This window comes from Cryptomeria japonica, chromosome 5 (genome assembly GCF_030272615.1).
Source record: "Cryptomeria japonica chromosome 5, Sugi_1.0, whole genome shotgun sequence".
NCBI classification, from domain to species: Eukaryota; Viridiplantae; Streptophyta; class Pinopsida; order Cupressales; family Cupressaceae; genus Cryptomeria; species Cryptomeria japonica.
In genome coordinates this window covers 717032058-717059793 of record NC_081409.1, presented here as the reverse complement: position 1 = coordinate 717059793, position 27736 = coordinate 717032058, and the positions used below count along the sequence as shown (strand labels likewise).

The 27736-nt window shown below is 35.8% G+C and overlaps 2 protein-coding genes across 2 annotated transcripts; both read right to left on the bottom strand.

Annotated features, from left to right (window-relative positions):
- Positions 1–24298: 24298 nt before the first annotated feature.
- Positions 24299–25317, bottom strand: LOC131056730 (TMV resistance protein N-like). The gene is made up of 2 exons (XM_057990991.2): positions 24553–25317; positions 24299–24445 (listed from the first exon to the last, which is right to left on the bottom strand). The coding sequence occupies exons 1-2, from the start codon at positions 25315–25317 to the stop codon at positions 24299–24301; spliced, it is 912 nt and encodes a 303-aa protein (XP_057846974.2).
- Positions 25318–25623: 306 nt separating this feature from the next.
- Positions 25624–26211, bottom strand: LOC131876120 (toll/interleukin-1 receptor-like protein). The gene has a single exon (XM_059220908.1). It carries the CDS (start codon positions 26209–26211, stop codon positions 25624–25626), a length of 588 nt encoding a protein of 195 aa, XP_059076891.1.
- Between the last annotated feature and the right edge of the window lie 1525 nt (positions 26212–27736).

Sequence of the window (27736 nt, the reverse complement as noted above, 5' to 3'; positions counted from 1 at the left end):
GACTTCACTCCTGGGGTCATCCCCTATTCCTAGCTGACTTATCTCTTCCCCCTGTTCTCGGCACTAGGTCGCAATGCCTGGGGTGGGTGGGAGGTCTAACTATCTCCCCCCACCCACCCAACAACTATAGTAGTTCCTCCCACCCACCCCTAGGCCAACCCTTACCTGGCTCCATCATTATTTATCAATGGGGTGAACTATCTCCATGAATAGGGGAACCAGAGAGTCAGATAGTTTAAACGAAAAGAGCTTTCACATTTCCTCTCTCCGCTTGCCATTGAGTTTGGCCCTATCCATTCTCAGTCCTCCAGCCCTCACTCGGGCTACCACCTTGCGGAGCAAATAGTGGAAGGTGCTTCGATGACACCTCCGCCCCGCGGTTGGAATAGCGGGTAAAGCTGGAGATCGGCCAATCGTTTCGAATGAATGAATGGATGAGTAAAGAAATGTTGAGCTGATTCCCTTGATTCCTTCCCTTCTGCCCCCACATTCTATTTCCAGCTGGTCAAGGGGGAAGGCTCGGGTGGGAGTAAGAAGTTCTTGTTCCCACCCAACCCAGTCCCAATGCGACAGACACCTGAATAATCAAAATCCAGGGGGATCAGGCAACCGAACCTATCCTATATTGACTAGCACCCATCACTCAACAGTTCGCCTGAAAGAAGAAACGAATGGCAAAAATTGAACTGATTTCATATTCGCCCAACAATAGTAGTCGGGGTCCCCACCCTACCCCTACTTTAGTTACTCGACTGCTATCTTCTCCTCCCACCCACAACTATAGTAATTGGGCCAACTACCATAGAATTGTAGGGGCTTGGGATGAGGAGAGCGAGGGGCTAATAGTTGGGCCATAAAAAACTATAGAAAGTGGGGGGCCCTCCCACTTGATAACTATGCCCTCCACCCCCGCCCCCCCTTTAGAATAGTTGGTGGGGTTGGAACTCTAGTTGGGTTGGGTGGACCTCGGGGTGGGTGGGAGTTGATAAAATAGCCCTACAATAACAATCGGCCCCCTTAATTTATTTTATCGTCCTACCCCTACCCCCTACTATATAAAGGGTTAGGGTAAGGGCCCGACCGAGCAAGCTACCTCCAATCTCTAGCAGGCGAATACCATGGCAGGGGGGGCCCTTAAAGCTCTTAACTGGCTGAGTCCCAGAGATCGTTGAGCAGAAGTTTTGCCCTCTCAAAACAAACTATAGGCCAATTAGCCCCTACTATTCTATGGCTAGTTGGGGCATGTTACATATAGAATCGAGAAGATAGAGAAAGATCTGAATAATCTATTAACCCTACAATAATAGAATAAGCTGGGTCAGTTGGGTAGGGTCTATAATCATTGGTTGTTAGGCCCCTTCAATGATTATTGTAGGGGTAGGGGTAGGGGAATAAGAATTGTTGGCACGGGATCATGCATAGCAATCTAGAATAATTAAGAATTATAAAGGGAGATCGATGATCGGCAATCTATATCCTCCCACCTTTTAACCCCAAGGTGGGGATTAAGATTCTATACGTAATTGGTAGTTGGGCACCTCCAACTATATACCTCCTAGGGGGGCCGGGAACTACCTTTGGGTGGGCCTATGCCCCCCACCCAACTACAACTATTCTAAGGTGGGGGGGGGGGTGGAAAGTTATGCGGAGGATAGCCATTGGGTGGGCCCCTACTATCTATCTATAGTTGACTTGTCATTGCCCCCTACTATTCTAAAGGGCTAGCAGGTTTATCCATAGAAAACTATAGTACCGGGGAGGGGCATTGATTCGAGCAAGAGGTAGATTAGAACCATACTAGCAGTCGGGCATGTTACGTATAAAATGCCTTTAGAATAGTAGGGCTATCGGAACAACTGAACGCTAGTTAGTTTCCCACCCACTAGCCTGCCCACCCGCTACCCCTACCAATAGAGCCCAGTCGACTCGGTCGGGGTGGGTGGGAGATCTAGCTAATAAACCCTACCTTTTGATATTAATATATTAATTAAAAAGAAAGAGTTTTCCAGGCCATTTTGTCATGTCCAAACCTCCACAAGTCCTAAAGCAACTCTCACATGTTTTCCCGCATTGATCTCTCAGGAACACACAACTACAGCCTTGCCTACCTTGGAAACAATATAATCCTATTCCAAGTATAGGCTTCGATCTCCCACCAATGGATTGAGAATCATTCGACGTTTGACATTGGGAGGGGGAATGAAATAGTAAATTCCCACTTTGACTCAGGAATAAAGGTATTCAAAATTATTATTTTGTGAATGAAGTGGGGGTCCATCAGGTCTGGTATGATTACCCGCACCCTGAAGATAATATTGGGGAATGGGTTAATCCTTATTTTATATATATATATATATATATATAGGAGATACATTGATTCTGGACTCTACATGATGTATCAATAAGCGCGGCCTCTTTGACACGTGAAGGGTAACACATACCTAAAATCCATCAATGATTTTAAGTTGTTCGATGATCGTAGATCAATGGCTAAAGTTTTATTTCGGGCCAGTTTTTTGAAAAATACATAGCTCACCAGAAAGTGCCCGGAATGGAATTGGATTTAATAGACACGTATTAAATGTCACGATCGATAATTTTGGTCATTTAATAAATATCTATTCACTAACTGCAATCCACTCTATCCCCACGACTTCTAATATGGTACTTGCCAACTTGGTACTGGTTTATAGTTGTTTCCAATTTCGCACACTAGTGCATTTATGGGAAAGATTTGTGGAGATGCGAAAGATTTTAAAAAAATTAAAGTAATTAATATGGTTAGAGAAGTAATTATTACAATCAAGAGCTTTAACTATTTATATATGATCTCTGCTTCTTTCATCTTCAATTAGCCTTTTCCATTTGGTAGATAAATCGTCGGAGCTCACGGTATTTAAATTCTTCCTTTGGTTTAGGTTTATAGGCTCAGGCTGATTAATTTGTTAATCTTATTTCTCAAGATTGACACTCCCATCCACTTGAGAAGTATTTCTGCAGAGGACCAGAGGGCCTTTCTGGGCTCCGTTAGAGACCCAACCCTCCAATCAGGCTGCAAGAAGGTTGGGTTGTTCACCAATAAGGTTGTACAGATGGTGTTGGGTAGAGAGTTTATGCAAAATGAAAATAGATATCGTGTTAGCATGGACAAACATTACATCTTGGGTCTTGGCATCTCTTCTAGACCTCGGAGGAGACAAGGTGGATATGTTGATGTTGTTGAGGAAGGTGTTTAAGGAAGACTTCCTTGGAGACAACATTACTATTGTCATCCTTGTAGAAGTAGGGGTGGGGATCCCTTGGGCGAGTGAATTATCTAAGCTTCTCGTCCCTAACCAAAAAGTGTCAGTGGCCAGGCAACCGTTTCTTCTGAACCTAAATGCGGCACACTTGACGCGTAACAAGAAATGGGTGAGGATTGTAAGGGACTTTCTCCAGAAATGGCTACTCCTGGATGACTTTCCAAACTACATGTGTCTTGAAGAATTCTCTCAACTTATGCTATTTGAAGAATTCTACATGGAAGGAGGGCTTGTAAACCATCCACTACTTGTGCCCTAGCGCAAACCCCATAGTAGTTTTTTTTTTGCCTATGTCCTTGAAACCTCACAGGCTCAGTGGCTCACTCATTTTGGCTTTAAAGTTTTTGAGGGACTCAAGTCTCAAACATAAAAATTGTAAATTTCCAAAGCATAAATATTAATGATAATTTTTCAAATTCCAGTTTATTTCAGTTTGCCTCTTAGAGTCTTATTGATATAAAAATGCTTTCTATAATTCTATTTCATTTTTATTAATGAAATTTTTTCAAATGTTTTTTATCTATGAGCTATGTTATTTCAATATTTTGTTAAACAATGGAAATAAATTTAATATTGTGATCTTTTTTATGTAATGCTTCTTCCTCTCTCTCTCTCTCTCTCTCTCTCTCTCTCTCTCTCTCTATATATATATATATATATATATATAGTTTGTTCCATTAATTATTTGTACATTGATTATGGCTGATTATAATTTTATAAATATATAAAAAGAAGAAATTTATCTCGTGAAAAACAAGTAAATTAAAACTAAAAGTCCAACTTACTTGTTGTTTAAGTTTTGAACTAGTGCATGTGTGGGTTGGTACTGGGTACATGCTATGATTTATAGTTAAGATTTTGTCATAATGAAGAAATTTGAGACATTTATGAAGGGTAGATGGCCCATGGGATCGCTTTCATGGAAGAGAACCAAGGGCAAGGATGTCCCAACTCCATACAAAATTGATCTGAATTAGGATTTAGGAATGATAGCAAAAATGACATCTAAGCACTTAGTACCAACCTTAACAGGAAGAGTAATAGAGCCTATAGTAGGACATGAGAAACCATCTAAGATCTTAACCACTAAATATTAGTCACCAATGAGAACCCCTTGTGAGAGTATGTCTTTGATCTTTGCAGGTGATATATAGACTTATAGTGGGCCATCAGGTGTTTCAAATGTCAATAGTCTCACTAGGATCAAAGGTAATGCATATTTCATAGGTCCTTAGGAGGTGGAAGTTTATCAATAAGATTCATCACATTATTAGACTCAAGGTCAAGGTCATTAGAAGAAAATTCAAGATTCTAGACTCAATTAGAGAACAGGATTAGACTCAATTAGATCAACGACGTAGGGTGGATTTTTCATAGAGGCTATAAACTTTGTTGTAAATACAATCATATAATTTTTTTATAGTCTTTATTTGTGTATTAAATTAATTTGAACTAAATTAAATTAAAATTATCTTAAATTAAAACTTATATTAAACTAAATTTATGTTGAACTTTTATATATATTTCATGTCTTTATTTATTTATTAAATTAAATTAAATTGAAATTTATATTACACTAAATTTATGTTGAACTTATATATATATTTAACTATTTTTAAAAATTATATATCGTAAACATATTTTTAAAGAATTTTTTTAAAACTTTAAATTAATATTTTAGATTTAATATTGAATGTTTTCTTTTTTATATTAAACTTTTACCTTTCAAATTGTATATCAAAATTTATATTTTTATTTAGTTATATTTTTTATTCTAGAAACTAAGTTTCATGTTCTATACTATTTTTGAATTTCATTTTTTTACAAATAATATTAACATTATATTTAATAGTTATCTCAAACTATTGCACATCTTTAAATGTCTCTTATTATGGGACCCACGACATCTAATAATAGGTACCATTGTTTGTTGGATGGGCAAAGATCAACAACTTAGGGTGGATTTTGGCCTGAATGTGGGAAGTGAACACATTTGTGAGAACTTCGCCCAGAATTGAACATTTTAAATTTAATTAAATATAATTAAGTCTATAAAGCTCTTTTTCGGGCAGAAGTTTAAAATGATTAAACAGACTTAAAAACAGTCCTGAAAAGTGACTCTAGTGTGGTAACATGCCCGAAAAATGGTAGAAGTCATGGGACCCATAACATCTGACAACAGGTACCATCATCCGTTGGATGAGCAAAGATCAACGGCTTATGGTGGATTTTGGCCCGAATGTGGGAAGTGAACACATTTGTGAGAAATTCGTTTGGAATTGAACGTTTTAAATTTAATTAAATATAATTAAGTCTATAAAGCTCTTTTTCGGGTGGAAGTTTAAAATGATTAAATAGACTTAAAAAATAGTCCCGAAGAGTGACTCGAGTGTGGTGACGTGCCCAAAAAATGGCAGAAGTCATGAGACCCATGACATTTGACAACAGGTACCATCATCTGTTGGATGAGCAAAGATCAACGACTTATGGTGGATTTCTGCCTGAATGTGGGAAGTGAACACATTTGTGAGAACTTCACCCGAAATTGAACGTTTTAAATTTAATTAAATATAATTAAGTCTATAAAGATCTTTTTCAGATTGTTGGTATAAATAATTATTCATCATGGATATTATTACACTATACTTAAGTTTACTTAGCTATATGCATTTCATAGTAGTTTGGGTATGAGACACTTGGGTGTTTGTGCCACATTGGGATAGTGTGTGTAGGAGAAGATCTTGTTGTTACACTCTGCCTTCGGTGGGTGATCCACCTCATATGGAATATTTTATTATTTCTCCTACCTACCCACACCTATTTCCTACCTACCCTTGTTTCTTATTGAGCCACATGTAATGTTTGTGTGCTTACATATCCATATGGCCTTGCCTATATAAGCAGGCTCATCTACATTGTTTGTACGAGCAATCATTCAACATCTTGTAATGATCCAATTGATCATATTTTGTATATTGATAGAATACAGTTTATTCCTATCATCTATTTTGTCTCTCTTATTTGTGTTTTCCATTGCCTCTAGATCTTGGCAAAATATCACATGTTATCAGAACCATTAGAGTGTCATTGGTTTTGCCAATTGAGAGAAATTTTAGGTTGTGTATTTTGGATCTTTCTATTGCAGCTTATTATTGAAGTTTGATGGGTCAAATATAAGGTTACCATTAGATTTAGGAGGTCCAAGAAAGTCATTTTTGCCTTTTGTTTCATCCAAATCGGACTTCGGAGGCCAAATCTAGAGGCATTTGAAGTTTGAAGCTGCGACGAAAATTTTCCAAATTTTATAATTTTGCAGACAATTTTCAAATAGTGATATCTCACTTATTCGGACTCCTTTTTTCGAACAATTTTTTTTTTTGGGGGTAGAATTTCGTGATATGTACAGTGGTGCAAGATTTTTTGGATTTTAGGATACATGGTTTTAGGAAATCATGAAATCCCGATTTTTACAAATTTGGAGGCTTCATTTGGGCTCATATGGACTCCTTTTCAGGTGCCCTTTTTTTTAAAAGTGCATAATTTTTTTTCTAGTTTCATAATATGCCATTTGTTTATAGTGATTTTGAGTAGAAATTATACTTTCAGTATTTGGTCAATTTTTGGCCTATTTGGTACTTGGCATTTGCTTGGATCTCAATTTAGATCACTAGCGGTATTTGTTGAAGTCTCTTATATCTCATTTTAAGAAGTTGTAATCATTGAAATTAGAAGTCCACTCTTCCATTATTTGGAAGTGCCAACATGATCTTCTTATGGGGGGTCAATTGTTCATTTATATCTCTTGGTGAATTCCATTCAGAGGCATCTTCATCTGCAGTATTCTATAGGGCTTCTTTGTTGGTGGCATAATTTTCATGTTTCCACATTTGAATATTTTATCATGATGTATGCTCTTGCTTGAGCAATGTTGTACTCACACTATCATAAAATGTCACACCTCTTTGTGTATTGTCATTGTTGACTATTTGATATAATCCACTTGTATACTAGATTAGAAATATCTTGTGAGACTTGGTGCATGGCTCCAGTTATGACTTAGATTCTACACATTTGTGCATGGATCCTGTGAGACTTGGATTGTACCGATATTTCTACCATTTACGAGTATCCAGATGATGCTCAAAGCAGGTTGTCCCCATGCCTGAACTTCTTTTTATTGCAGCGAGTGATTCATTGTCATCAACTTGGTACTTGGTTTTGTCACACTTTGACATTGTTGGTGTAGCATTGGCTCTTTTTCTTACTTATGGGGAGGTATTTTGGTCATCATCATTGGACCATCTTTGCAAGAGATTCATCATTGAGAGCATTGTGTCCTTTCTTCATTTCTCTTTTGGGGGATGGTTTTTTCCCATTTGGTTTTTCTCTTTTTCTCCATCTATGGGAGATTGCATTTGCATTTGTAAATGGGTACCTAACATGGCCTCGTAGTTGGGAACCATCTTGCATTTCTTAGTTGCATTGTAGACTTTAGTGCATTCCCCCAAGTTGCACTTAAGGGGGGATGTTGGTGTAAATAATTATTCATCATGGATATTATTACACTATACTTAAGTTTACATAGGTACATGCATTTCATAGTAGTTTGGGTATGAGACACTTGGGTGTTTGTGCCCATTGGGATAGTGTGTATAGAAGAAGATCTTGTTGTTACACTCCACCTTCGGTGGGTGATCCACCTCATGTGGAATATTTTATTATTTTTCCTACCTACCCACACCTATTTCCTACCTACCCTTGTTTCTTATTGAGCCACATGTCATGTTTGTGTGTTTACATATCCATATGGCCTTGCCTATATAAGCAGACTCATCTACATTGTTTGTACGGGTAATCAATCAACATCTTGTAATGATCCAGTTGATCATATTTTGCATATTGATAGAATACAGTTTATTCCTATCATCTATTTTGTCTCTTTTATTTGTGCTTTCCATTGCCTCTAGATCTTGGCAAAATCTCACACGGATGAAAGTTTAAAATGATTAAAAAGACTTAAAAAACAATCCTGAAAAGTGACTTGAGTGTGGTTACGTGCCCGAAAAATGGCAGAAGTCATGGGACCCATGACATCTGACAACAGGTACCATCATCCGTTGGATGAGAAAAGATCAACGGCTTAGGGTGGATTTTGGCCCGAATGTGGGAAGTGAACACATTTGTGAGAAATTCGCCTGGAGTTGAACATTTTACATTTAATGTCCTCAAAATTTAGACTGAAGTAATGAATGTTTTGTCCTTCGGCAGTGAATACATATTAACTATAATTAATAAAATTATAACATGATTCTAGATATTTTGCCCTAAGTATTACTTTTGCACTTTTCAGAGTTTTCAAAATAAGTGACTCATAAATCATAATCGTATTTCATTTCATGTACAAACCAGTAAATCAAGGGAGATTCAGAAATAGCTACTAGATTGAGGAATGCAAGTTGCAACATAGACTGTCTGCGCCAATATAGTGAAATAGAAATTTAGGGTAAAATCTAGAGCACATCCCAAGTTTTTTTATATTATTAATGTCGTGGGCCAATTTGAGGGTTATCATTTTTAGGTTTGTATCTAGCATTATTTTGATTTATTAACAATAACAACGATGGGGAAAATGGGAAGTAGTAGTTCAATAGGAAGCCAAGTGAAAAAAAAAATGTACCTAACCGAACTGGTTAAAACACCAAGTTTCACTGATGAATACCATGATATTTATGAACCTGTTATCCATGGTGAAAAGTGTATCATAGATATTAGATATGCATTATCTAATAAGGCGGAAGATCCATGCAAAATTTACTGTTTTCAACTTAATGTTAAAACTAAGAACAAATAAAATCGCATCGTGGGATGCTAGATTGGGAAGCATGGTGTTATCTGAAGTATTCCCTTGCCCTGATTTTGTCATGCTTTGTGCCGAAAATTATGATGAAGATAAAAAATCAATTGTTAATAAAAATACAAAAGAGGCAATTCTATCCATAAACATGGGAGAATTTGATCTTTTGTTGAACCTAGGGTTTGAAGCACAAAACTCAAACATCCAAATTGACCTAGGAAAGTTGGCAGAGAATTATGAGAGTCTTGATCCAAGTCGCAAAGATTCATTTATCAAAGCTTTAATAAAGTGTGGTACTCAGTTGGATCAGAATCATAAGCCTCCTTATGATTCTAACATTTTTGTTCCATGGGTTGGGGATACTATTTCCTTGCTGCCATTTTCCTTGTTATTGGAAAATGATAGGGAAGTGGGTGCAAGCCTTCTTGAAATTATTTTTAATATCCATTGTGTAGGTCAGCTAGTGAGATATAATTTTATTGAGCACATTTCTCAATCCATGCAAAAACAATTACTAATGATCAAAAAAGGATCTTGTAAGACATTTAGGTTCTCATCCTACTTGTGCTATCTTCTTCTATCTAAGTATCGTGCAATATTCAAGACCAACAATCTTCAAATTGTGAACTATAAGATTGATGAGAAGACTCAGAACATAACAGAGTGTCCAATATATGAATGGACACCAAAGATAAAGATGCATGATAACAAAAAGAACTGCAACCATTTTTTAGACTTCTTTTTGGCACCAATGTATAATGAAATTACAAGCACTCCAATGCCTAGATTTCCTGTGTCTTATAGAGATTGCATTCAACTCAGAAGTCAAATACAATTGGCTTACTAGTTCTTCATGGAAGAATTCACTGTGTTAAGGTTTTATGGATTAGCAGTAAAACCATACAGACTTCCAATGCATGTGACTGAGAGGGTATTTGCATTGGAATATGTATGGAAGTTGGAGAGCACAAATAGACACTTCCATGGTCAGCAAAAGAAGAAAATATTTTCTTCCTTGCCTTTCTCACGTGGAGGGTTCACATTTGAGATACAAGCATTCAATGTGGCACATGATTTTTTGACAATTTTTAGCTTTGGTGATGAGGGTCTCTGGTAGTATGATCCAATCAGTGTAGTTCAAGAAACGCTTCAGAAAAATGGGAACTCTTCAGCATTATGTCAACATGAAAGTAAACCATTGCTAGGAAAGCTTAGAAACATGGACTCTTGGGATGAGGTAAAAAAAGAGATGGAAAAAATTTCCGCTGACAATAACATTTCAATAGTAGAAATGTTATCACAAATTATGGCATTGCACACACATAGGACAATAGAGGAGGACCAAGGAATCCAAAATAGGAGGTCCTACAATTTCTACCAAAAATCTGCTAATCCATCTAACAAATCTATTCCCAAATCAATTCTACAAGAATGTAAAGAGAGTTGTTGGACTCAAACCAAAATAAATGACTTTTGGACTATGAGGAAGAATCTCGGTGAACCAAAAGACCAGTGCATAATTTGAGACCATCAATAAGGATGAAGAGTTTAGCAAATTGTGGAATATGGAGCATCCCACAATAGCATATGATAGGAGTGAAGATGATGATGAGTATGAGGTTGAGCCCACTCCAATAACTACTATAGTACCTAAAATATTAGGTGGAGTCAATGATTCCATGAAAGAAAAATATAGCAAAGGGGCAAACATTGTGGAAAAAATGAGTTTTGAAGGTGGTGGTCTAGGTCCTAGAGGAGAAGGCATTTGGTATCCACTTGAGGTACAACTTCCATCAAATTCAAAATCAAAAGCTCCTGTTAAACCAGTCATTGGACTTGATTCTTCATATTCATCATGGAAAGGTACTATTCATTACCCTCAAGGTCCGCCTACATTTGTTTCAGGTTCAAATCCACAACCACCAACACATCATGGTATTCCCATTGGTGGTGAATCAAGTGCCACTAGTGGGGAATCTGGGGATAGTATTCCTATTATTGTTTAGTCAAGTGTTGCTGTGATTGGTGGGATCAACATGGGTACTAAGTTACTGATACTAGTTGTCTTGGTGTTGGACAAGGGCTACAACAAAATATCTCTCACTAGAGGCCACTAGTGGTAGATACTCAATCTCATACTATTCAGAATCCTATATCAAGTGCCACTAACACTACAAATCAATCATTTGAAGCTTTAGATCACACACCTCAAAAGATTATGAAAACTACACATGAAAGTGTCAATGGGACATGATCAAGAAAGATTGTCGATAATCCTAGTAATGCATTAGTTAAAACCATAGCCATAAGTGGAACCGGAGCCTCTGTTATTCCTATGTCACCTTTCAAACATTCAATTGCCTCAGCAAGCCCAAATTTTTAATTTCGTGATTACTATGGAAAATTTGAACACACAACAAATCCAAATAAAGAAAAAAGGAGAGCATTTCATAGGGTTGCCCTGCCTAAAGTTTTAGACAAACAACTTGCAAGGAATAGGGTATTTACAACATATGACCCACACAAAGATATGATGGAGTTCATGGTTGCTATGCCCCCAACTAAAGATAAAAGTCCACCACACACTCAGATAGATCCCTTTGAATTTCAAGTTAGCACCCTCCAAATGAATTTTTTCAAAGTACATAATATGGACAAAATTAGTGTGTCAAAAAGGACTAACGAAGTGGTCTACACTTCACTGCTAAAGGTGGAGAGAGAAAAAAATAAACTGGAGAAACAAATAGAAAAGTTACAAGCACTTGGAAAATGAAAAATCAAAGAAGAAATAAGCAGATAACAAGTGCAATCATTTACAGAAAAGGATAAAAAATTTAGGCTCTATAGTATAAATTGCAAAGCAGGAGAAGATGGATGCAGAATTGAAGGACCTGAGAGAAAAACTGGCTAAAAGCAGTAAAAAAATTGATGAGGAAAGAGCCAATTTTCAAAAATTATACAAAAGTAATGAGTCTATTGCTGCCGAAATAAGAAAAACATAGGACCTATTGGATCATGACAAGTGAAGAGAAAAAAATTTGCAAGAGGAAGTAGAGGAAGAAAGAAAAAAATGTGCACAAATGAAAGAAGACCTGCACAATGCAAATGATAAAATTAAAACTTTGGAGGATAGATTGAAATATAATATGAAAAATACAATGAAGTATAAACAAGAAAACATTTGGTGGCAAATAATGCAAAGGAGTTACAAGTTGTGTGTATGGTTTGAATTGAATGAAAGTCTGAGAGTAATTTATATGAAAATCAAAGGGCACTTTGAGAAGAGCATACATGTTTATTCAAAAGAGGATATGGCAAAACAGATTCTCCAAGTAGTCTATAGTACCAGTGACAACTACTTGGCATCCAAGGGAATTAAGAGTTGCATTGATGCCACAGTTAAGACATCATCTATCATTCAAAAATGCTAGAAACTAAGGGAAACATCAGAAGTTATGGATAAATGTGGCAAAACGATATTGAAGTTGTAAGAAAAGAAAAATAATCTAATTAAACTTGGTTTGCCTAAGACCGTTGACCCATCAGATAAATTCATTGGAAAAGAAGCTTACAAAAAAAGCATGGAGATAAAAATGAAGTCTGATTTAGACTTGCTTCCTAAGGACATAACTCCCCAAAGCTTTCTGGAATTCATTCAACCAAATTTATAGCTTTGAAATCGGTATTGGGTGAAACAGTGATGTCAAGTCACTCTTCTAAATATGGAATGTTGACGAAGTTGTAGTTGACTTTCCATAGTTCATAGAATATTGACCTTCCATCAGACGAATAGTGGAGCACCCTACAAAAACTGGCACGGAAATCTTAAGAATCATAGTATGTATTGTACAGTTTTCTTCTTTTATGCTTAATTTCAAGGTTTTATGTTTTTTCTGTTTGGAATTTGGCATCGCATGAAATAATTCTATTTTATGAATAGGAAAAAACCAGCACTTGCTATTGCTAAATTGTTAATCCAGCCTATGAATCTATGATGCACAGTGCAAAAGTTTAGTCTGTAAATTTGTATTCTCAAATTCTCCCAAGCTTTAACATTTCTGCATTTCTCTATTTCTGATTACTAGGTTTTGGGCACTGCTATTATCTATATTTAATTTGCCATGGCATGAATTAAAATTTAATTTTGAACTCTATTTTTTGAATAGGAGACATCAGACATGTAGCAGTTGTTAAATTGCTAATCCGGCCTATGATGGCCATGTAAATCTGTGCTAAGTTTGTGATTTTGATGTTGAGTCTTCACATGTTTCAATTAGACCTGAAATTGTTGTTGTTCACTTGTTTCTATAAAAGGGAATTCAGGGTCATTTGCAAAGGGTTCTGAAACTTTGTATTGACTTTTGCATGGAGAATCACACAGATTGGTGTATTACTATTGAATGAATTGTATTGTATGGTTATATTTTTAAAGAATTAATGAAAATCTAAGTTCTCAAACATGTCTAAATAAACAATAAACATCTTTGTATCAATAAACACATTATGGTCTTTTATTATGCTATTTTAAATCTGGGAATAGAAAGTTGAAAAATACAATTACAAATCAATATTAAATTCTAATTGCAGAATGTAATATGCTTTTGTAAAATGAATGATAAGATACAGTAATAAGATTAATAAATACCAATCTCTTGCAGTTTCCATTCATCCTCATCAAATTCAGAGCTTTCTTGATTCTTGTCTATGGTTTCTTCACTCTGAGTCTGCATACCTTCATTGGACTGCATCTCAATGCTACCATTAGCTCTAGTACATGAGTCAATAGTCCCACTGGCACTTTGGTTTGAAGTGTTACCCAAACCTCTTCTTTCACATTTGGACCTCTAGATTTGTAGTACCCTATCGTAAGGAAAATTGTGGACACCATACCTAGATGTATAGAGCCTCAAGCAATTTTCCAATTTTTTGTCTAGTTTGTTTCTTAGATTTGATTTTAGGAACCCCAAAGAACTAAAAACTCTCTCATCTTCCACCGAACCCAATATCATGGTAAGACATAAATCAACAAGCTTCAAATATTCTGGCATTGAATCACACAACACTATGTTCTTAGCTATATATTTCCAAATCCTTGTTACTGATCCCTCTTCATGGGGGTTCTCCATTTTGCCATATTGTTCTCTCATAGTGTATGCAAGACAAGATGATTTCTCTCAAAGATGAGTTTTGTCTAATATTCCATTTATAGTTACTCCTTTCAATTCTTTGGATATGCAAAATTATTTTATCAAAGTCAGTAGCTTACTTCAAAAATCAACTGCATTGTTGAGGCTCCAATATTGAGGAAACATAATAGACATGGCTTTGAGTAGGTTGTTAGGAAGGAATCTGCTTCTAATTTGTGAGGAAAGATCATATGCAATTTTCTTCACAGAAGTAGTTACAGTCTCAACAATCTTGTTGAAATCTTCCCTTGTAACTCTTGCTAGTTGCTTCCTGGGGCCTTTTCCTCGTTCCTCGAGATTGACTGTGGCATAGAAGTGCATTGGTATCTCAACTCCCCATACATATGCACATACCTCCCCATCTACACTGATTTATAAAAATTTATCAGGATTGTTCAAATCTGTGAGTGTCCGCCACTTAACAATTTTTTTATTAGATAGTGTTGGTTGATTTCGATAGAGATTGTCAAGGGTCATGCATGTCATCTTACGTAGCGTAGCATATTCTGCAATATACAGAGCTCTTTTTTGGGAAGCCTTCATAATATTCCTCATTTCCTCTAGCATGGGCAAAAGAGCTGCTAAAGTTAAGAGTGTCTCTAGATTACTTAACCTTCGAAGAAGGTCACGAAATTTTGGTTGATCTGATTCGTCACGAGTTGTGTGAAATAGTCCAATGAAGGATGGATATTCTAAAAATATGCGCTGGACCATCCAAAGAGATCCATCTGGTATCATTATCCTTGAGAAGCTTGTTCCCATCAGTTATTCCATCAGCAAGGTGTTGAAATTCCATAAATCGCTTGGGGCTTTGACAAAAGTGTGAGTAGAGCTCTTTGATTAAAATTTTAATTTTTTTGACCGAAGCAAACTTGCTCACAATTCCAAAAGCTAGATTCATTATGTGAGCCATGCAGTGAATTACATAAATGTACGGTGCAAATGAAGTTTCAATCTTTGTACAAAGACCATTCCTATGACCTTGCATTATTGAAGCTCCATCTGCTCCAACACAAACCAGCTTTTTGGCAATTGTCATGTTATCCATACCTCCATATTCAATTAAACTTATGTTTACTAGTTGAAATAAATTTTCCGCTATCGCACTCTCCTTCATTTTAGCAACAGATAGTAGATGAGGTTGGCGGGTATGATTATCTACAATATAAACATGCATGCATACCCATGAAGTATTGTCTACTGTCGTAACTTCATCTAATGAAAATGCAATAAAGTTTGACTCTCTTATTTTTTCCTTTACATCTTCTTTTTCGACCTCAGCAAGACAACTTGCCCATTCTCATCCATTATTTACTGACCAGTGTCTATTAGGATAGTTAGGAACTTTCAAAAATTGTAATAAACAACTAATTGATGGGAAATTTGTCATAGCACGCCCTCTGCTCAATATATAAAAAACAACGCTTAACTGAACAACTTTTCCCAGTTGTTCTATTTGCATTATTTTTCCAAAAATAGCTTCAATAGAACCTTTAACTCCATCAGGCTTCATCTATATTTTCTCGAGAAAATAATACTTTTCGACATCCCTCACATGCTTACATTCCTCCTTTGTTTTCCATCTTATCACTAAATTTTCAAGTCCATCTATCATTTGTTTTTCATAAACTTTACCCATATGCTTTTCTATGGTGTCAAATTTTAGTTGCAACCTAATTTCCTTGTTATGTTTCCAAGTGCAAATCTTACACCTACATTCTATTGGAGGCTTGCCTTCAATTGGATTCTCCATTGGTTCAATGAATGGATACTTTGATGCCCAATTAATTTGAAAATTCCTCACTGACATATCCCACTCCCGATCCTTTTTTTATTGTGGTTCATCTTTTTTTGATCTGGATTTTCTTTTTGCCTTCCGTGCATTATCATCAATAACATTATCACCCAAGTCAATTATATCATCCCAAGTCAATTATATCATTCCGGCTAACTTGGGCATCTACCAAATAATCTTCTTCAAGATCATCTTGATCTGAGATATCAGGTTCACCGCTGTCTTCAACATGCGGTGTAGGTTGCGAATTTTGTACTTGTACTTGTGATGATGTACCTTCTTGATTTTCACCACAATCTTTTCCGAAGCCAAAGTACGAATACAACGTTCTGCTTTTTGTTGGCCTCTCATGGCCTTCCCCACATTCAGGTTTCCTACCCTTCTTCTTGTTCAACATCTCCAATGAAATAAAGGCTGCCAAAAAATATCAATTTGTTGAAGAAGCAATAATAGACTACAAAGTATAATATATGTTTCATTGGCCCTACGACCTACAATCTAGATGTCTGAGGTCTGGATGTCATGGCTGACCAGTTGGCATTAACGAGTCACCACTCAATAAAAATGAACTCAATAGTGCAAACAAATATAGATAAATTCAGAATAACATTATAACACTTCAAAAATATAATCGCTCACCTTTAGGTCACTAGCAGTCGCCAATGAAGTCAACAACAATGATTTTCCTTAGTCTGAAACTTCAGTATTGATCAGCATTCAGAGCCTAGAACCCACCAAATTGTGTAGAGATAGAATTGATCTTTGCATGTATTTATACCAATCCTTATATGGCGAATTCTGTGGGAATTTAATATGGTATACAAATATTTGGCAAGTCTCGCGTAACTATAACACGACATGTAATTATTGAGGTGATTATTGGTCGTCCAAATAATTGGCAAATATAATATAGTTGGCGAAAGTTGGGGTGAATGGAGACATGCGTTGGCAAAATGTTGGGCGAATTGGGTCCTCCTAGCTAACAAATCTTCACATGCCTATAGGCGAATTATGGTCATCTATTAAGGCAACCTAGGAGAGTGTAGGCGAAAAAATTAAATTTATCATATGTCCACCATATATTGTATTGGCTAAATCCTCGTACAGAAACATTTAATTACATAAAACATATGGCGACCGTGTCGTGAATTTGAAGGAAATTGATAATGTTTTGGCGACATGGCCACCCCCAATCGGTACAAAATATTCGCCATTTCCCAAGTCGCCAACGTGAAAAATTCTCCATTGGCGAATATTTGCCACTAAAGTAATCTCTGACTATGTTCAACATTTTCAAGATCAGTTTGCTACCATAAGTTCCTTTCTATATCCTTTTTCTAGATCTAAGCTATTGTGTTGATTGCTAGTTTTACATTTCACTTTTATTGTTGAAAGATGTCAATTTCTTATCATTTGGCCTAGATCTTGTGTAGTCAATTCCAATTGCACAACCCTCCAAAAGGGATCAATTAATCAAAGTGTTCAGCTCTTCTTTTAAAATTGAAGTTGAACCTTATTTACTATTTCCCAATGATCTTAGTTTGCATACATAGGCTAGGATCCAAATTTCCACCACATCAGCATGATATGTTTCTAGAAGAAGTATTGTATTGCAGAGCCTCTATATATAGAGATGATGTATAATTCATTTGGTCTCTTTTGTCTTAGATTAGTTGATGAAATTATGTAATCATGTGTAAAATTTGACAAATATCATAACATTAGATTTAAAGATTTGTGATCATTTTGTCAACTTGAATAAACAATATTTTCTAACAATTTTTGTTTCTTGTAATTTTTTCAGTAACCTTGGGATCTTGTACCAATTTATGTCTTTTATGACAAAGGTAGTCTTTGAAGTTATGGGCATAACTAAAAAATAGATAGTCATGGTGGTAGTTACTATAGGCTGGAAGCTTATCGTTGAACATTTCTTTTTCTTACCATAAATTATTATGATCATTTCTACTGCCGTAATTCCAAACTCGAATGCAATAACCCTTGGGTGGAGCGTTGATGTCTTTACAACTATGTTACTAGAAACATTAGAAATCAAAATATTTAAAAGTTGCATCTAAGAAAAAATTTTAGATGCATATAAATTTTATATATATACAAGTTTTTATCCTATATAAAAAATACATATTAATATATATAGATAAGTTTTCATTCTCTATATAAATTTTAGCAGTTATATATATATATATAGTTTTGTTGTTGTTTTTTTTTTTTTTTTTTAATCTTTGACAGCAATTTTATAGTTGTGTGCTAAAAATACAATATATATATATATATATAGTTTTGTTGTTGTTTTTTTTTTTTTTTTTTAATCTTTGACAGCAATTTTATAGTTGTGTGCTAAAAATACAATTTATCAACAGATTTATCAAACACAGAAGAAATAAAGGGGAAAAAAAAATGTTCTAGAATTCTTTCAGAGAAAAAAATGTTTTGGAATTTTTTCAGGTAAAATAAATGTTCTAGAATTCTTTTATAGGGAAAAAAAGGTTCTAGAATTCTTTCGGGTAAAGATAATGAATTGGTTTTTATGACTCACCAGATAGCTACGGAGAGATGATAACTTTTTGCACCATGCTTGAACGGAGATTTGAAAACAGGATAACTGTTCCAATAGATCCAGACCCTGAAAGCTTCGCAGTCGCCAACACCCATTGGCTTTAATAGCTTGTATTGATTTCAGACCTTCCACATTAAGTGTCCCTAGTTGACCACTTCCGCTTATGTCAAGAACTTTGAATCTTGCCAGGTTAGAGAGGCATGCCAGTCTTGTCAGATTTGAATAGTTCGTCACTTTCAGACTCGTCAAATTGGCCGGTAACCTTCCAGTCTCTGTCAAAAGACGATTGTTGGACAGATCAAGAATTTCAAGATTTGGAAAAAGACTTTCGGCCTGAGGAATGTCTATCTCTAGAATGCGGCTGAGTCTTATGATTAAATCTGTTAAACAACCTGGGCGATTTGGATGAGCACTCTGACCAATACTTCCCTGCACCTGAGAACTATCCACAGGCATATTTCCTGGATCCACTCCTGTCAGCAACTGCTCCATATCAAGTGGACAATCTTGAACATCCAAAATTTTCATATTCACCCGTGCAATTGTTACAGGTAACGTTTTCATTCCACATTTATATATTCTGAAACTTTCCAAATGTACTAACTTTTCAATAGAGTTGCCAATAAGAAGTAGATTAGTGCACCCTATGAGAGTTAAATCTGTTAACCTGCTCAAATTATATAGAGAAGATGGCATCTCTGTCAATTCCGAGCTCCCTATATGTAGTTCTTCCAGATCTTCCAGTTGTTCAAGATTGTGAGGCAATTTCTTCAGCTTAGTATGGACCACATTTAAATCCTTTAAAGACTTCTGAACCTCAGTTCCTTTGGGCATTTCCTCTAGCATGGAGCAACCCTGAAAGTCGAGGTACTCAAGCGTGTAAATTTTTCCCAAATCTTGGAGAACAAGCTTCCTGCAATCTCGCAATGCTAAATACTGGAGTTGCAATAATTCTTCCGTAAAAGAATTTGGCAAAACCTCCAAATCTCTGCAGCCAGATAGATCTACATGTGTCAGATTTCTTACTTCCTCAAATTTTATAGGGAGTGTCTTCAGGCCTGGAATATTTTGTAAAACTATCTTAACCAAATGCTTGAAATTCAGCTTTCCTAACCACGCCTGTCCAATAGCTATTGGAGGCTGCACTGACTCTGAAGTTGAACGATGTTTTTTGAACAACTGTCCAACAGCTATTGGAGGCTGCAATGGTCTAGCTGTGCTCGTGCTTGCCCTTCCAAAATCTCGATTGAATACGACTTCCAATGCACGCAGTTCCGAAGGAGGCTTCGATACGAACAGTGATTTACAATTACAAATACAAAATGGAAAAGCTGATCCTAAATGAATATTTACAATTACAAAATGGAAAAGCTCTGTTCTAATTAAAACGCTGGCTGAGGGCTGATGCACATACCTCACGATCACCAAACAAGTTGCAGAAATCTTGAGGGCTGACGCCATGAAGTTCCAAAACTCTTAAACTTCTCAGTAAAAGAGTAGAAGGAGTATTCCTTAAACATCTCAATGAGAGCGCAGAATGAGATCCACTCAAGCGAAGCCATATCAAGTCTCCCGACACACTATTAAATTACTGCTAGAATGTTTAACCCGTATATATCTGGATTTTGCAAAACTACGGGCAACTCATGGGATTCATCTCTAAGAATTCCTCGTACTTCGAATTTTTGCGTGGAGACATGGTACTGATCAATCAGCGGAGATAGAACATGTTAAATTGCAAATAGCAAATTTTATTCTAGTAATTTTTTTAATACAGATTATTCTACTTAATTTTTTTTAATGACTATATAAAAGAAATTCTCTTCACTAAAAATAAATTCAAACTAACATAAATAATTATTTAAGTGTATGTATAGAGAGAGTAAAACTAGAAGTTATACTTGAGCAAAATAAATATGTTATAATGTAAATAAAATAATTAAATAAATAATATGTAGGCAATCTAAATAATATACATTAATTTAAAATTAAAAAAAAATTATATAATTATAAGTCATGAGTAAAATATAATATTTTATTATTAATAATGATTCATTTCATTTATATTTTATGATGAGATAAACCGTTGTTTGGTGACTGATGGAGGAAGGAAAAATGGATGAAGATCACAGTAAGGGTCTATAGTAGCATTTAAGAAAATGAAATTATTGAAAAGATTAAAATAATATAGATTAATTAGAACCTTCACTATTATTATAGAACAAAAACAAGGGATTACCCATAATTTGGGCAAATTCATACAAACAGTAATAAACTTTCTTCACTCTAATTTTAGAAAATTACATTGATCTTTATCATAAACGGACAAATGTTGTGTTTTATTAAATTTTTAATTGATTGTCTAGATAATTATAATTAAAGTTATTGTATCTTTTGGTAAAATAATGATTAAGTCTTGTTCAATGCAAAGGGTTGAAACTATTGAATTTTTGTAGAATGACAATATTTTGTACTCACAAAAATTTTAAGTTGCAAATATCTTGATTTTTTAGAAATTTTGACAACGAGTAATCTTCATCACTACAAATTCCTCTTACATCATACTATTGGACAGAGCCATGGTAACTAGAGAACTTAGATATGCAAAAACACAATTTATTATTTAATGTAAAATATATTTTGAAAACAATTATTATTAAATTAATGTATAGATAAATTTAGCAAGCATGTATATTATCTAAACAAAGGTGTTGTGGTTATTTGAAAACACTGCAAATGTATTGGAACCTTAGTACGAATGTAGAACAAAAATAGGGGATTTCACAAAATAAACTTTGTTATACGTTGATCAAAATTACATTGATATAAATGAGAGATATGCATTACAGTAAAAAACTCGACAACTATTGTATTATTTTTCTTGAGCATTATCTTTAATTACATGTCGCGATAACTATAATAAAATAGAGATACAAAAATACTACATTAAAAATATATAAACAAATGCTAAATTGATTTTCTCTAAGGATTATTTTTGTTGACAAGAACCACATATATAGACAACCTTTATCAGGGTGGGGCAGGTGAAAGCAATCTCTCACAAAAATCCTTTGTAAGTTATTCTCTAACCACATTATAAAATGTTATACAAGACGATATTTGAAGGTCTTCCGAGAGTAGCAAACTAGGGACTTAGAAATCATTGAATTTCAAAATCGTTCCAATTTTGTTAAGGCAATGAAGAAGTTCAGATTCAGATAATGAGAGTCGAAAGTTATAGGATTATTAGGATGTTTGCAAGCTTCTGGACCTTCAATTTACTTTGATATCAATGGTCTTCAGGGGATCCATCAAATTTTGAACTCTTTAAAAAGGGTTTTATTTTAATATCTGCGCAAATGGTCGTAGGGGTTGATCTTTTCTTGCAAGCTTGGAAACAAAACTTTCATTCCACCAATAATGCTCTATGGTTACATCCTCTCTACATCAGATTTTATAACGTCCCAAAGGAATATTGGGATGCTGTTCTTTTTTTTGGAATTGGGAATAATTTAGGAGGATTTATGAAAGTCGATGAAAATGTTCATGATGAACAATATCTTGATACAAAAATGGGATAGATGGTGATCTCCATGAGATTGGGAATTTTTTGGTGTGCCATGATCACTAGCCTAAAATCATCTTTATTGGCAATTGTAAAAAATAAGCTTATTAGATAAAATAGCAAATCTTTCTATAGATGTGGACCGATGGGAGTATAGCAGAAAAAAATGTAAGATTCATTTTCTAGAAAGAACTTTCTTATGTTTGATGAACTAGTGATGCTTTAGAGAAGATTTCAGGCACAAAAGAATCGAAGAGGAGTGTTGACAAAAACTCAACCCTGAAGAAATTAAGAATAGACAATTTGCAACATCAATAAACTTCTTTTAACAGGGACATGAGTCTTTAATTAAAACTAACTGTCCGAGCAATGCAAGGAATGAAGAACGCGCAAAAATAGGTGGTCGATGGCAGAACTGAATGATCAACTGGACGGCCAACATCAATCATCTGTAAGGAAAGCAAGTGCAGAAATACGCTTCCCTAATTTTAATTTGCAGGGGAAAACAGACTAGTGTTTACAAATTTTCAACATTTACAGAATATGATACAAGCGTGAGCATAAACAATTAAACAACATAGAGATAGAACATAGAGTTGACGTGGGAAAACCCTTTCGAGAGAAAAACCCACCACTAACAGAAAATAACTTTATTAACCGTATGTCAAATACAATAAAGTCCAGTCTACAGACTTCCTCCACTTTGTCGAATAGTCGTTCCAGATAAAACAAAAAACTTGGATCAATTATAGTCACAGAATGCTCAATGGCTATTATAGTTCATCAACCTTACATTGATTTTCATTTTTCTTCAAATACCAAACAGGTCGACCGTTCATCTAAGCAACTGCACCATCGGCTTGAAGTCTAACCATTTGCCTGCATTGGTTTGCATTCATGGGAAACACAATATCCCACTTGCACCAGGAAGTTGGACTTTGGTTTGAAGTGAGCACTGCGGTTGGTCGCACCTTATCGGTCATTGGAAGACCCTCAAGAAGTTACCCTGATCTCCCGATGATACCCGATCGTCGAAGGCGACTCCATCGGGTCATCGGCAAGACATACGAAAATGCTTTGCCGATCCCCGATAATAAGTAGACAACCTCATCGGCCCATCGGAAACAACATTGAAATGTTACCCCAATCTCCGATCACCAAGAGTAAACCCAGAAGGAAGATCCATCGGAGATCTGGCTCTCCCGATATACATTATTATCTTGATCGCCGATATCAACCCGATCGTCGAAGGCGACTTCATTGGGTATCGATGTAACCCCAAACCGGAACCTCTAATAGACGATGACAACCCCGACTGCCTAAGGTGGATCCATCGGGTCATCGACACAACACTCATGCAGTCCTCCCCATAGCCGAAGTTACCCTGATGATCAAAGTCGACTTCGTCGAGTCATCGGGATAACGTCAAACCTGCTTCTCCGAGCTCCGATGAAAGAGAATACATTGGCAAGAGTCATCCCGATAGAGCTCACAGATTTCCTTCACACTATTTCATCGGCCAGAGTTAACCCGACCAGTATGAACAAAGGTCAAGTGAATTAGAGGCACATTTCCAACATCATCAACAAACCCCATGTAGATTTAGCAAAATTTGTGAATAACTAGAGTTTCACAGATATCGAACTACCGAGTAGAAATTGTCATTGATATCAACAGAATATTAGGGTTCAACTATATTGGGAAAAGTAATGTAATGCGGAGAAACTAAAAATTGAATCGGTACTGTAGATCCTAAATGAAAAGATTCAAATAGAAGAAAGGGTCAGTCAGCCTATCTTGAGGAGAACTTCTTGGTTGACTTCAGTCAGCCTATTTTGGAGTGGTTTGGTTACAAGATGGAGATTGCTGCAACATTAATAGAAGTTAACCGAAGATTCGAAAAATAGCTTTTGGAAAAATTAGACTTCCGTTTACTTTCTATGTACATTTCCATGCTTAATGGGAAAAAAATAACGGAAACTGTCGAAAAGTAATGAGATCAAATACCGGTGTGGAGATCATTTTATCGTTTGAACAACATAGGCGAAGAGGTAACTCCTGTCTGCCGATTTGTCTTCCAAGTCCCTCACTAAATCGTGCATTCTTATTTTGAAGCTCCCCTTTGCTCTTCTCCAAATACCTACACTCCAATCCACGCTTTCAACCTGAAAGTAAGTTCATTAGCTACATTACTGTAATAAACAGTTCAAATGACATATATAAATGATGATAAAAATCTACGCCTATTTAAGGGTTGCAGGTAATTTTTTACCTGTAATGCTCTTGAACGAATTATATCTGCAAGCTCAAATTCCACAAGGCTTTTCTGACGGAGCGTCTGAAGGCATTGAAAACCATTATCATTAAATCTATCGAAAACCCTCTCCACCAGATCTCTGTCTTCTCTCATTGAGAAATGGGCAACGTCTAAAAAGGCCTCTTTCTCTCTAATGTCGAGAGACTCATAGGTATCCATTACTATCCCTCGTAATAAGTCTTTCGGCAGTTGTTTACGGAGGCTTTCCAACTGCTGCTTCCACTTTCTTGGGTCACGTTCATTGTGGAGCTGCCCCGCTAAAATTTTCAAAGCCAAAGGAAAACCACCACACATTCTAACCAACTCTTCCACCATATCTTTCAAATCGTCAACAGGTTTGGTGTTGCCGAAGGCATACCAGCAGAATAGCTCTTGGGCTTGTTTCTCAACTAGTAATTTAACATTGTATATTTCTATCTTAGAACTGACAAACAATGTTTGGTCTCTAGATGTCACCAAAATCAGACTGCCATTTCCCAGCACATCCTTTACACATAACAGATTGTCTATTTGCTCTGTATTATCTATATCATCAAAAACAATCAAAACGCGTGTCAACCCTCGCAGACGATCTTGAAGCATGGCCCTACCTCTACGCAAATCCTCAATACGCAAATTCTTATCACGCAGCAGATTTCTGAGGACTGTTTGCTGCAGACATGGTATTTTCTCTTTACTCACATCAGACAAGAAACAACATCTCTGGAATTGGGAACACATGGAGTTGTAGAGATGAGTAGCCAGAGTTCACTTTCCCGATTCGCCTAGCCCCAAAATCCCGACAACGTGGGTGCTCTTTGATTCACTTCGACTCAGAACCACCTTTTCAAAATGCTCTGCCGCTTGGCGAAGTCCCACAGGGTGCTCACACAAATGCAGTTTTTCCCTTCCTACGTTTTCTAATACAGTCTCTACTATTTCGTTCAATCGCTCTCCATGGTCGCTGAAACATTTTTGGGACTTGTCATAAACCAGAAGTTCAGGTAAAAAACTTTAAATCAATATATTTTCATATCATGTAAATACTTAGTCTGTCTCTGTCCTGAATGTGATGCCAGAAATAGCAGAAACTTTTTCGAGGGCTTTTATCCAGCTTTCCACTCGTTCATCGGTAACCCTGCCTTTCCTTCTATGCTCCTCAAAGGCTGTGGCATATGCTCCCTTCTCCACATAACGAAGTTCTGAAGGTTCGATGTCATAGAAGATGGGGATGATCTTAATAGAAGTAGGGTCAGAATCAAACATCCATACCAGCTCATCCAAACACCACAGGGATTGCGCATATGTTTTGGAGAAAATGGCGATCTGAACGGAGGCACTACGAATGGCAGATTGAATTGCAGGGGTTAAGAAATCCCCCACTTGCAATTCCTGTTTATCGAGAAATACCCTCAATCCATGCGTTTCGAGAGCATAATAGATATGGCTGGCAAGGGTTTTCTTGACATCAGATCCTCTGTGATTAATAAAAACACGATAGGGTGGAAAAATTTCTTCCATAAGGTGACCAAAAGGACGAACACAAAATAAGGAAACCAGAGAACCAGTAGAGGATGGTGAGATAGGTAAGCGGTAGGATCCAAGGTTTCTGTTAAACTTATCCACAAATTGCATTGACTTTTTATTCTCAATTAAAATAAACATAAATAGGTAGTAAGTTTGAGATGGGGAAAGGAAATAACCTTTTTTTATTGGTTAAAATTTTTTTTTGGTGCAGATGTAGAAAACACAGCTACAGCTTTCCGCAGTCAAACAAGTGGTAAATTTGACTCTCCCAAATAACGAGTTAAATTAAACTTTTTGTTGTTTAGGATACAAGTAATTAGTTTATTTAATTTCTTAATTGTGTGGTCTTGACTAAGATTGATGTGACCTCTCATAATGTGTACATTTCTTGTATGTTTGTTCGTTAAATAAGGGAAGAGTTGTGTTGAAAATGACAATGAGGCTAGCTATAATGAGCTGTCCAACGCTGAAGCTTTGATTGTTGAATATTATATATTATTCTGAATAAAAATACATCTTTTTCTAAGTGTATATATTAAATTCAGTATTGAGTATCGAAGAAGATATAACGTTGCTTGGTTAATGTTTCTTTCATTGACTTAATTAATTTATTATTTCCCTCACAACTAACACAGAGATTATTTGTTTATTCTTTCCTTTCATAAAAGAAAGTTAAAAGAAATATCTAATTTCACTATCATTCAGCATGGACATTATTATTTATTCTTCTTTGAATAATTAAGCCCTCTATTAGTCAATCTACCAATCTGCCAATCAGTCAATTTACTTCACATGGCCTTGAGAGCGCACATCTCGAGATTTGAATTTGTGCAATACATACTTACCTCAAGTTTTGATTGCATAATAGGTTCCTGAGGGCTAATCATAGGCGATACACACAATCGCATGGAAAAATATGCCTTCTGACTAAATATGGAACTCTAAAATTTGAAAATTTTAGGGTTCCAACAGTGGCTCTTTCTGGGGATGTATGCTCCCTGTGAGCATAGCGAGACTCCAATTATCTTTGGGAGAGCAGACCACAGCATCCATCCCCTTTTTTAAATTGCCATCTGAATCTCGGGTAGCCCTAGGCCCCCACAAATTAACATTTTCTCTTCCCTCTGTCAAATACCTGATTCTGATTATGCAACAATATGAACCTTCTGAAAACACTATAATTCTCACTTGCCCCAATATCTATAGATTTCATTGTATTCCTTTTGTCCACTCTACTATAATATGCACAAAGACACTCCACCAATATTACTTGATCACTGTATCCTTGATTATATATGGCTTCCGGATTTGCAATTTGAGAAATATTTATCCAATGTTGATTTGAAAACCCTAATTTTTCATCATATGCCTCTTCTTTTGAAAAAATTAAATCAAATTTACTATATGTGAATCTCACCTAGGTGTAATTTCCCCATAAAACTTCCATATCTTAAATTTGAATACTTTTCTCATGGTGCAATGCATTTTTCAACTGTGCAATACTCCTTGGGTAAAAAATATTTGGTAAATATTTCTTATAACATTTTGAAATATTTATGTCCCTAATATATGAATTTGGATCCCCCAAATTTTCATAATTATCCTTTGTGTCATGTTGTATCTTCTTTATTGA

Coding starts and splice junctions, on each gene's coding strand:
- LOC131056730 (XM_057990991.2), bottom strand. CDS start 25,317: ATGTGTTCCCAATTCCAGAGATGTTGTTTCTTGTCTGATGTGAGTAAA. Junction 24,446..24,552: donor TTCGTTCAAGAGCATTACAG/GTAAAAAATTAC, acceptor ACTTACTTTCAG/GTTGAAAGCGTGGATTGGAG.
- LOC131876120 (XM_059220908.1), bottom strand. CDS start 26,211: ATGCAATTTGTGGATAAGTTTAACAGAAACCTTGGATCCTACCGCTTA.